The 12,643-nt window shown below is 40.9% G+C and overlaps 1 protein-coding gene across 1 annotated transcript; it reads left to right on the forward strand.

Moving 5' to 3' along the window:
- The first annotated feature begins 256 nt into the window (after positions 1–256).
- On the forward strand, positions 257–874 carry LOC127339356 (3'-5' exonuclease-like). The gene has a single exon (XM_051365216.1). It carries the CDS (start codon positions 257–259, stop codon positions 872–874), a length of 618 nt encoding a protein of 205 aa, XP_051221176.1.
- The last annotated feature ends 11,769 nt before the right edge of the window (positions 875–12,643 follow it).

The raw sequence follows: 12,643 nt of genomic DNA on the forward strand, positions 1-12,643 counted from the left end.
TCCCTACTTTTCTTGTTATCTCTATCGGCTGTTCTATTTATTTTTGTTTTGGATATATACTGTTTGTTTCCTGAATTCGTGGATCACGACGTGTTTGTTACATCTCAATCTATAAATACAGGTCTTTTCTTTTTTCTGGCTCGGTGCACGTGAATTACCAATTGCTTCTTCTTTTCTTTTCTTCTGGCCACCGATTTGCATGGCAAACGCTCCTTTTTCCCACGAGTACACATTCCCCTGCCATGGCACAACCACTATGAAGGTTCTGTACACGAATTCAGCAGCTAGTGTTGAGGAGTGGATCACCAATGCTGAAGCTTCCCTCGATTCTTCTGCTAGGAAGATTGTTGGTCTTGATGTTGAGTATGACAAACTCAGTGGTACCTATTTCAATCCGAAGAAAGCTGCTGTGATCCAGCTATGTGTTGGCACTGATGTTCTTGTGTACCACATATGCCATGCTGATGAGAGGAGTGAAAGTTTGGTTGAGTTTCTTCATGGCTTTAGGTACATTTTTGCTGGTTTTTGCACCACAGAAGACTGCAAAGTTCTCTCACGTTCAAATCTCTATGTTCATAATCTGAAGGATATCCAGGAAATATGGAGAGATCCGGACAAAAAGAAGAAACTTCAAGGCCTGAAGGATGTTGCTGGAGCTATTATAGATCCAATCTATTTTGAGATGAAGGATGGTTTTGGAAGGGCAGAGCACAGGATGTGGGCTAATCCGCCGCCTCTACCGCCTAAGCATTTGGAATATGCTGCACGGGATGCATATGCAACATACGAGGTTTATCGAAGGCTGGATGTGTTTGAGAGGGGCTTCTTCTCCTTATTCAAACATCCCGAGAAGAAGCGTGGCAGGGATTGGTGAAGATTTTAGTTTTGTAGGGACATTTTTCTTTCTATTTTTTCTATGATCATATTGTAATCGTTTACTTTTACCTACATTTTTTCTTTTTTTAGGTTTTATGTTTAAGAGAACTCCTTAGTTGGCTAGATCTGAACTTCGCAGTCATAAATTTCTTTTTTTACTTTGTGTTTCCCTTCCGTTTTATTCATTTTTATAATACAATGAAGATGTCCCTATTTTACTTTTTTTTTGCAATCCTATATGTTGTCTGTTCATTTTATTTTTAACAATTCAGTACCTTTCACGTCTGAATAGTATGTGAGAACTTCGCAGCTGTTGATATCTGAACTCCTTTTTTTCTTTTTTGCATGTGTGTTCCTGTTTTAATTTTTATACGAACTTTTTTTTCACACCGTCATACATAGTGAACTTCTCGGATAATCGGCTGTGAACTTCCTACTTTTTTTTTAAATCAACATTTTACGTGAACAACTGTTTAGCAGTTGAATTACGATATATTTATTCTCACAACATACTGTGTAGAGGTTTAAAATAAATGATTTTTATGAAAATTCTTGTTCTTTTACAATTTGGATCAGCAGTAGCATGAACAAATAGTGAACTTCAGCAGTATATTTATTCTACACAATGTAACCAACTACATATTGTTTTCAGTATGAACTATTCTATTTTTTTTCCTTTTTTGTGTCTACCTCTTCCTGGTACTCCTTCTTATAGCTGCTGGTGTAGTTTGTGTTTTCTCCTTGTTCTTCTCCTTGCTTCTATCTTCCATTGTGTTGCTATCATTTTCTGTTGACTGCAGGTGTAATAGCTGTTCCTCAAGCTGCCTTCTTGCGCAAGTTCTAGAGTTGTGTCCCCTTATCTTATTGCATGTACCACAAGCTTTCACCCCTTTTGGTTTCATTGTCGCACTATCACTTTTTTGTCGTTCAACAATCTGTTGTTGTAGTATCTTTTCCCTGTTGGGGCATGTTGATGCGTAGTGTCCGAGCCTTAGGTTGCACACGCTGCATTTCCTTTGTCCTCCCGTTTTATTTAAGTTTTGCAGTTTGCTCTCCACATCTGGTGTTTTCTGTGTATCTTCTTGCTCAGTGATTTCTTCATCCTCATCTTCTTGCTCATATTCTTCATCATCCGTCTCATCTTCGAAGCATTCACCCTCATCTGTGTCCAGTTTTTCCTCTTCATCATTCTCTGGAATGTGCTGGCGAGCAAGCAAGTTTCTTATGCGCACCTTGATATTTGCTGAAGATGCTGTAGGCCCATACACCTTCTTATGTGTTTCCAAGAGTGTTTTAGCCAGCTGCCTTGCCTTGCAGGTTCTGGAATTGTGGCCATTAATTTTATTGCATGTTCCGCATAATCTTGTACCTTTCGGTCTCCCGTATTCATCTAGTTCTGGCTCCGGACGGGCAGGTGCAGGGGGTTTGCATTTTCCATTCCTCCTTGCAGCATCTGTAGTCTTGCTTCCTTTTGTTATTGCAAGTAGTGGAGGCTGTATATCTGCATATGGATCATTGTCCTCAGTCTGAGGAATGTCGTTGTGCTCGCCAGTTTCTCGTGTTGTGTTTTCTTGGTTCGATGACTGCTCATTGTTCTCCATCTCTGCATCCTCATTATTCTCCATCTCTGCATCCTCATTATTCTCCGGCTCTGCATCCTCATTGTCCAGGTTTGTATTGGCATCTCTGAAGGCAGATAATGCTATTTGGAATTTTGCTTCCGAAGTGCATCCTTTGTTTATAATTTTAATCGCTTCTTGTAAAGGATTGTTCGTCCCGTATTCAATTGAAGTCCCATCATCTGTTGTTGTCCTGTAGTCTCTGCGGTTGTAATCAGGGTTTGTCACTGCATCTTTGGTGTATCTCTGGAGTATATACTTGCTTGGTATCTCATCCAGGCGTAGGTGCTCAAAGACAGCTATGACATGGTGGCAGAACAACCCTGTGTGTGCATAAAGTTAACATTAGCTCGGTTAATTTTTTTATTTTTTCGTGTCAACAATTACTTTTTTTATACGCATCTGTAGTGTAATACAACCAAAAGCAATTGCTGAAAGAGGCTTTTTTTTTACCTGTATGTTCCCACAGTTTACATTCGCATTCATAGCGGCCTTCAACTTCATCTGCTAGCACTCTGAACTCATGTCTTGACCAAGCGAATTCTTTACTCTGATTGTAGTGATGCACAAGGTAAATGTTGGGATTATCCTGGGAAGTCTTAATGCGGAAAGCTGTGCTGTGATATTGCCGCTCCCGGAAAACTGAGTACACTGCCCGTGTGTACTTATCCATCACCTGTGCCTCGAAGCCATACCTGGTGACTGTTTTCCTTGTGCCCTGCAATTTTGATTTTTTGTCGGTGGAAAAGTCATTTGCTTTTGAACATGAAACATAAGATAACTTTTATATAGATATATGAACCCCAGAACTAATCAGATGTGAACTTCCATAACATGTGCATACTTTTTTCTCTCGAAAACAGATGACACTTTTTGTGTACAGAAGAACCACTGACCAAACAGTTGTGAACTTCCATAACATCTGCATAGTTTTTTTTCCTTTTTTTTATGTTCTCATCCTATGTGTTTCCAAATTATTGAAGCATATTTTTTTTCATTAACATAAAAAAGGAAATCGATCACTCACCGTTGATGCATTTGCCTCTGCATTCTCTGCTTCATGCCTTGCCTGTATGCAGTTGTTAACTTGCTTAGCAAAAATGTGGAGGTTGTCTCGTTCAGTGACAAAACCCCTTTTCAGCACAAAGTTCATGCTCTCGCTTCTCTGTGTTGAAGTCATGCGTGCACAGAAAACTTCCTTCCAGTAAGCTGATATCCACAATTTCCTTTCAGCCCATAAGTTAATCATGACATTTATATCATGCAGATTGTACTCTTCAATCAAAGCCTTCCACGCATCTTCAAACTCAGATGGCATTAGGGGATGGTTCAAAATTGCAGTCAGCTTATCCTTCAAATCAGGGAATAGTTTATAAAGCTTCTTCAGCGGGTCCTTATGCTTGTTCATTATGTGCCATCTACAGAACTTATGTAGAGTCCGTTTGAAAATTTTAGGTATTGCTTTTGCCATTGCTGGGCATTGATCTGAACAATTATTAGGAAAAAACACATCAGGTATAATGCAAGCAAACTTCACAAAAACAAAACAAAGGTGAACTTCAGCAAATTAAATATCTTTTATTTTTTCGGGTTGCAGGGGGTGTAAACATCTGAACTTCTGTGTGCTTTTGTTATGAACTACAACTGAAGGTACAAACAGGAGGATAGATTCTGATTTTCTCCAAACCTGTAAGTATGCAGATTGGTTGTTTACCGCCCATGCATTCAAGGAATCTGCTGAATACCCATTTGAAGGACTCCTCTGACTCGTTTCCCATCAACGCAACACCAAAGATTGTTGACTGCAAGTGGTTGTTTACGCCGACAAATACTGCAAGGGGCAAGTGGTGCTTGTTCGACTTGTAAGTAGTATCGAAAGTTATGCAATTTCCAAAATCTGCATATGCTGCCCTTGAGCTAGCATTAGACCAGAAAACATTTTCCAGTCTGTTTTCGTCATCAACCTTGTAGTCATAGAAGAAATTTTCATTCTCCTTCTTCATGTCTTCAAAGAATTTGAACATATTCTGCACCTCATTCATGGACTCCTTCCTCGTGTTTTCTGCTTTCCTGCAAAAAGAAATTTGTTGTTATTTTTTCTTTTTTTGTTTTGCTTTTTTCTTTTCCCTGTTTTTCATGTAAGTTTTCATTTTATATATAAAGGAGGGGGGGTGGGGGGGGGGGAGTACTTACATGTTTAGTATGTCTCTGTTGTGGCAGCCAATCTTATCACGGCCACCATGCAGCCTTGTAAGCAGGCCCATTATGTTTACATGTTTTATATTGCTGAACTGAAGGTCTTTTACCAACCCCTTCAATGTTGGATCCACCTTTTTGTGAGAACGCATGAAAACTAGCATTGATGGGCTTAACAGCAGGGTATGGTTGTGCTGAAGTGTAATGTCCTTGACAATGCAGGTACCATCACTCCTCTCTTTCAATCTCATAAAGGCCTTGCACCCAGTTCTTTTGGTCATCTTGTCACGCTGTCGGTCTTCCTCGTTGACACTTTGGCGGTGTGCACCTTCTCGTACACATCTCAAGTAACGCTTGCTCTTGTTGTGCTGTCCTTTCCTTATCCCAAACCCTGTGTGCTTTGCATATGTATTGTAAAATACATATGCGTCTTTGAATGTGCTAAATTCTTGACCAATGGATGGTATCAGGTCCGGATCAAGATCTGCAGCCTGCAAATTGCCACGGTTTTGTTATCGCATTTTTTTTTGTTTTTATAATACATATGTTATTTGTATGTTAACTTCAGGAAATAGGTCAAGTGAACTTCCTAAAATTTACTAAAAAATAAGAACATGGACTTCTTAAAGTCATCTGAACTTTTTTTCACAGAAAAACTGTTGCACATGAATATCGAGAACATATCAACTATACATTTCATATGATAAACCGAGCATGTGAACTTCCTAAAAATCAGCTGAACTTTTATCATGGATATAGTGTTCACGAACTTTCCAAATCATATCAACTGTTTTTTCTAAAGATATAGCATGTGAACTTCCATGCAAATTGTCTAAATATATGTTTTTGTGTAAGAGTGAATTTTTTATCAGCAATATATAAATTGAACTTACGTGTGTGTATGTTCGCAGCTCTGCAGGGGTGGCTCTATCATCTGGTACTATGGGGCATGGCGGTGTGACTTTTGGTACATGGCAGAGTGGATCTCGAGGCGGCATATGACTTGATTGAGTGCCTCGACGATCTTGGTGTATGTTGTCACTTTGACCATCCCCATAACTGCATTGCTGTTCAGAAGCATCATTGCTAGAAGACGACTTTTGCCCACTGTCCCTGTTCACATCGTTGCTTCCAGCTGTGGTTGTTGTAGATGTACTTGTAGATTGCCGTTTTCGTGGCTGACGGAACGTTGCATTACTAGCAAATATCTCCTCAGTGCACTTTATTGGAGAACGGGGTTTTTTTGGTGGACCTGACCAACACATAATATCCTCATCATTATCTGTTGATGTTGTGGTATCCCGCTTCCTTTTGCTGTTATCCATGTCATCTTGTTCTTGGATTTTCTGATTAAAATTCCTTTCAACGGCAGCAGCATTTGTCTTTCTCCTGGGATTGCGGAACACTGGCTGGATAAATGAAACTGGCTCATCACAGCATATGGGAGTCATTGGAGGCTTTTTAGGGCCTGACCAGCTGATTATCTCATCGTCACTTTGCACTGTTCTGATTCTTTGCCCTGCGATAGCTTGAGAACCTGGTAAGTTTTTTAACATGTGAACTTCTTGAACATTGGGACTAGAACTTTTATACATAAAACTTTGTCTGATGTCTTCAAAAAACTAAAACAAGTAAAGTTAACCGCTAAACAATGTAATATGAACTTCCAGCATACATGCACCTGCATACTTATTTTTTCATTTTACTGTTTTTATTTTTTATAACTGAAGTGAACTCCAGGAAACTGTTTTTAAGAACTTCTCAGTAAAAGACATAAGTTTTCTTTTTTCCTACAATAGACTCTGCATGTGAACTTCCAGTCTCAATTCACACGAGGCTGCTCTTATGTTCTACTCTAAACAAAATCCAGTGGAGGTGAACTTCCAATTTTTTTTGTGCAGTGATGGACGAAAAAAAGCAGTAAGTGAATTATGTGAACTTCCTGGGTTTTTTTTTGTTACCTCATGCTCTGCTGGCCTCTTTCTGGAGCTTGGCTGGTTTGAATTTGGAGGATGCTCTGCTGATCTGCGTCGAATTGGAGCCATTACTGCTTGTAAGGAGGCTGGATCTCGCCGTTCTCTGCCGCTGGGTCCTTTGCGTCAGCTACCGCCGCCGTTCGCGTCCGTCGCGGGCTCCCTCGTGTCGGCTCCCGCCGCCGCTCGCTCGCTCGCGCCGACGAGGTAGGAGGCTTTTTGTTCGTCTTCGTGTCCGTCGCGGGCTCCCTCGCGTCGGCTCCCGCCGCCGCTCGCTCGCCCGCGCCGACCAGGTAGGAGGTCGAGGTGTGGAGCTGGTTGATCTCCGCTCGAGGCGGGGCGCGTGTGTTTTTACGAGGGGGAGGTGGGGAGTTCGCTTCGTTGACGAACCGGTATCGGTCAGGGACGTGGGGAGTTCGGTCGGGACGGGGGGAAGAAACCGAGTGGGATTAGGGGGGGTTCTAGAATAGCTATTCTAGAACCACTCTTAAGGGGGGTTCGAGAATAGTTGGGCTCTATATATATATATATATATATATATATATATATATATACCAGCACTATTCTGCAACCGGTTGCAGAATAATATTCTGATCACCGACTTGTACTTCCCTAAACACAATGTTGTACTTCCCGGATAACAGGGTTCTACTTTCTGTCGAACTTACCTGAACTTCCCGTTTTCTTCAGAGGTACTGATTATACCTCGAGTTTCTCAACCATTTATCGGAACTATGCAAATAATATACCGTTGGATAGATAATGGAAAACCGCAACTTTTTCATGTTCACACTTTTCACAGATTTTGCACGGTTTAAATTTAATTCTGGAAATACGAAAATGCTTCTATATGGCTAGAAAACGAACTTTTAGTTCAATTTTCGAATCGCTTATCTAAACTATGCAAATGATATACCGTTGGAAAGATAATGAAATTGCGCAACTTTTCCATGTTTTAAGTTTTTTCAAAATCCTCACAGTTTTTGAACAATTTTGAAAATACCGAATTTCGAACATACTAAAAAACGAGCGGACAGTAATTTGGATGAATTTTTTCAACCGTTTGTCGGAATGATGCAAATGATATGGCGTTGGAAAGCTATGGACTAGGCGCAACTTTCTTATTCGAATTATTTTCTCTAATTCCTTACAGTTTAAGAGAATAACTCAAATTACTGTCCGCCCATTTTATGTGACAGGCACCGAATGATTTCTCCGCGATTTCCATTCGGAATATATAAACAATGGAAATGATATATGGTTGGAAAGCTGTCAAAATGGTGCATCTTTTTTGTATTTACCATTTTTGCCAAATCCTAACGGTTTAAAACTAATTTTAGAAGTTTTGAAATCATGTTTTCGGTATATTTTGTGGGATAACGGTTTGAATTTGATGGCTTAGATCCATTTATTTGTTGTAAATGTTGTAGGTAATGAAATTAGACATATACTCTACCATATAAAGCTTTTGGTGACAATGATTGAAGTGGTTGGTGATCAAATCGATGAGATTTGAACAATAGATTTCCGCCCCGTAAAAACAGAGCGTTGAACTTCTCTCGACGTGAACTTGTACTTACCGGGAAATAGGGTTGTACTTCTTTGTGCGGTTTCATGAAAGTATTCAGTAAAATAGAGCTATGATTTTCACCACACAAAATGCTTAGCACAACCACGCGCATCTGAACTTCCCGTGATATGTCCTTGTACTTCCTGGCCTTCGTGGTTGTACTTCCTGGAAATGTTTTGATGCTAGTGCGTTTTACAAAAACTAGCATGTGTGCTTCAAAATGATAATTTTAGATTGTCCCTATATTGTATTTAAGAGATTATGTACTTCCTGGATCCTAATATTTGAACTTCACAACGTTGCTATGTGAACTTATGTGGGGGGTATTTTCTTGATGTAATTACCGCTTGTACTTACTGTGTGTCCGCATGTACTTCTCGAAATCGCTGCTCGTACTTCCTCGTAGATGATGGGATTATTTTGTTTTTTTTCTAAATTTGGACTATATCGGGTTTCTTGTACTTCCTATATTAAGTTGGTTTATTGCTCGTGTCGAATGGTTGTACTTCTCATTGTCAAATATATGAACTTCTTTAAGGGTGATGGGATTATTATTGTTTTTTGCTATGTGGACTTATGTGGGAGTATTTTCTTTGAACACTTTTAATTCATGTAATTACCGTTTGTACTTCCTATCATCTCCGCATGTACTTCTCGTAATCACTGCTCGTACTTCCTCGCAGATGACGGGATTATTTTGTTTTTTCTACATTTGGACTTTGTCGGATTTCTTGTACTTCCTATATTAAGTGGGTGTATTGCTCGTGTCGAATGGTTGTACTTCTCATTGTCAAGTATATGAACTTCTTTAAGGGTGATGGGATTATTATTGTTTTTTGCACATTTGGATTTTGTCGGTTTCTTGTACTTCCTATATTAAGCGGCTGTACTGCTCGTGTTGAATGGTTGCACTTCTCCGCATCAACTATTTGAACTTCCTCACGGATGACGGGATTTTTTATGTTTTTTCTAGATTTGGATTTTGTTGGTTTTCTTTTACTTCCTATAATAACTGCTTGTACAGCTCGTGTTAAATGGCTGTACTTATCTGTGTCTAGCATTTGAAATTCCTCACGGATGATCGGATTTTTTTGTACATTTGGATTTTCTCGGTTTTTTTTGGTACCGACGGGATTTTTCTTCCCTTGTTTTCTATATATTTTTAACTTTCAGTCGAAGCTCCAAATTGAGTGCTTATTGTTGCGTCGAAAAAATAAATTCATGGGCTATCTCAAAAAGATAATGATTCAAAAATGGAGTACTTGAACTTTCCACGACATCTCCTTGTACTGCTTGGCCTTAATGATTGTATTGCCGAGCAATGTTTTTAAAATAGTATTATTTTTTTAAAAAAACTAGACATATGTGTATCCAGAATGATTGTTTTTATGTATACACACGGACTATGAGTGTAGTTCCTAAATACAAGCATATGTACTACCAAATTATTAGTTACTAAGTGTACTTCCTAGTGATCGTCTTTCAGCACTTCTACTTATAGTTGATACTTAACCAAATTGGATGTACTTCCCAGAAACGGAATCTTTTACTGTACAGCTGGTGCATCTGCACTTCCCTGTTGCATCTCAAAAAGATTTAAGCAAATTCACTCAACTTTCTGCAGCACATATCAAAAGAAGAGAGAATGCCGATTGTGCTTCCTCAAGCATTTTTGAAAATAGAAATTTTTTGTTTAACATGTTCAAAATCACATGAAGAAACTGAACTTCAAATCACACGTCAAGTTCCAGAAATAAAAGGAAAAACTGAACAGGAAGAAACTATACTGCAAATCGCATGGGGAACGAACGAACATGAACAGCTGAGACCAATTAGGTGTAGTTCATAAGGGAAGACTAAATTTACTAGCTTGAGTTTCCTTTACTTATTTACAACCAGTTGTACTGCCGACATCTAATAGGTGTACTTTTGGGAACAAGCGATTTGATCTTCCCATACATTCACAATAAAATGAATAGAAAGAGAGAGCATTGAGTCATTTTAACAGAAGAGCTATCAGCAAAAGATCTTCCTTCTGTGGCATTAAAGAAGCTCTGAACAATAGCTATCTTTTACACAGATATTGAAAAGTAGTTCCTTACTTGTGAAGGAAATATAAGTTTTAGTATTTTGGGCACATACAGCAAGAACCTATATAGTTCAGAACTATCTGTGGTCAGTTGGGTAAGCATTCTATTATTCTAGCATTCCAAAACCATATTGTCTGTTCATAAAAAAACATACTGACATTGCACTGCTGCTGGAGTGCATAAGTATCAATGGATGAGAAAGTCTATGTCCCTGAACACACCCATCGATGTGCACACCTGCAGCTGCACTCCAGATCCTCCACAATTAGGCACCAAACCGAGTCATGCTAATCTGGCCGTTACACGACCAAAACTGAAATCCGAGAGTAGTGAATTCAGTTCTTTCTCGTGAAGCTCTCAACCATAAAGATCAACATAGGAGCAAAGCTACATGGAGAAAAAAGTAAATAGCGTTCAGGGTTAGGATATTAGTTACAGGATTAAGAAAGAGAGCTATTATTTTCATTTCTTTTTCATGTTGTGCAAGGCAAATATAGAAATAATCAGAACACAACCAATCGAATTGTACTTCGCTTTAACATTTTAATGTACTTCCCTGCCCCGCGCCTTATATTTCTCCCTGCCATGTGACTTAACATTCTCTCAATAAAATTGTTGTAAGCGAAAAGAAAATATAGGACTGAGAAATAGTGAATGGGAAAGCATGGCAAAGAAATCAATTCAAAATCTGAACTTATCGATATGAACACTTGCACTTCTACAGTTTTAACGCTTGCACTGCCCAGGTCATTGAATTACCACTATATAATCTAATATCATTGATTTGCAGGCAGTAAAGGGTTCACAAACAAAAGATACAGCAGTACATTTTCTATTCACACCAGTGCACTGGATGAAATTTCAAAACAACCTTTTTTTACACTAATCTCAGCTGTTCATGCAAGTCAAAAGAAAAAACACTAAACCCTACTGAACGAGGCTTTTTTTGTATCCACTATCATTCTACTTCCAATACATATGCACCTTTTACTTCTCAATTCTACAACACTTCTTACTTCTCAATTCTACAACACTTCTTTATCAACCAGATGGTTTTGACGTCTTTATCATGCAGAAATTGGAAACAAAGGAGAAGAAATACCCAAGACATGTTAGAAGACCTTCCAATATGGTAGCTAGCTAGGCAGTACAATTTGTAATAACGACTAGTTCATCGTTTTATTCTTCACCAGTACACGATGCATCTCAACAAAAGCAGAAGAAAAGGCACCAGGTCACCACCGTTAGGAGCAGTTGTGGAGGAGGTCACGTCCCTGGTGAAGTTGGCCAGCGGTGCAGACCGAAGGTAGTACAAGGAGGTCGGGATACCGCCGACGTGGAGCTAGGAGAGGCCGTGACAGGAGACCTCGCATGCCTGAACACCGTAGCGGTTGGGAGCAGAGAGGTCGCCGCCGGCAGCTGTGGGGAGCAGGGCAGGTCGTCCAAGCGGTGGAGGAGACCTTGGTGCAGATGATTTCCCGCCGGCGGCCGGGAGTACCTTGGGGGCGGTCGAGATCCGGGCGGATGGCCTGACGGCCTCACGCTGCGCCTCCCATGTTGGTGGGTACACGAAGCTCGAGCGGGGAGATTGGGCGCCAGAGCTCGAGGTGTAGGTACCTGGGCGGCGCGGTGTCCTCCAGGCAGCGTTGTGGAGTAGTTCGACCGCGACGACAGGCTGGAAGAGGCCCACCTGCGCATCCGGGGCGGGGAAGAGGAACTTTTCGGTGGATGGAATTCGTGGAGGGAGAGCAGGGCGGACAACGCGCTTGGGGCCGGCTCCGGCAGCGGGATTGGGGCCGCGTCCAGCGCCGCTTGGGGACGGCGTGTCGGAGGAAGCCCGTGGCCGCGCCGGCGGCAGGGGAAGGAGAGGCGGCCTGGGGGCTAGGTCGGGGGCGGCGGCTCGTGGGGCACGGCGGCTCTCGGGTTGAGGGACAGCAGCGCGCGTGGAGGTGGCCGGCGGCGGGCGGTTGGGTGGGCGCAAGGGGATCGTGGGTGATGCATGCTACGGGGAAGAAGCAGTGGTGGTATTTTTTTTTCCGGTTGGTGAGTTGTTTTCGGGCCCTGTTAAACCGGATCGGACCCTTATAAGACACGGTGATGCTCAGAATAATATTCTGAGCACCGGTTGCCGAATAGTGCAACCCTATATATATATATATATATATATATATATATATATATATAGGATCGCACTATTCTAAGACCGGTGCTCAAAACCACCCGACCTTATATAGACGCGACGCGTTAGAAACAGCAGACCAACCAACCGATCCACTCCAAGAATAAAAAAAAACTGAGCCACGCCCTATCTCGACTCGT

The sequence above is a fragment of the Lolium perenne genome, chromosome 3 (genome assembly GCF_019359855.2).
Source record: "Lolium perenne isolate Kyuss_39 chromosome 3, Kyuss_2.0, whole genome shotgun sequence".
NCBI classification, from domain to species: Eukaryota; Viridiplantae; Streptophyta; class Magnoliopsida; order Poales; family Poaceae; genus Lolium; species Lolium perenne.

Coding starts and splice junctions, on each gene's coding strand:
- LOC127339356 (XM_051365216.1), top strand. CDS start 257: ATGAAGGTTCTGTACACGAATTCAGCAGCTAGTGTTGAGGAGTGGATC.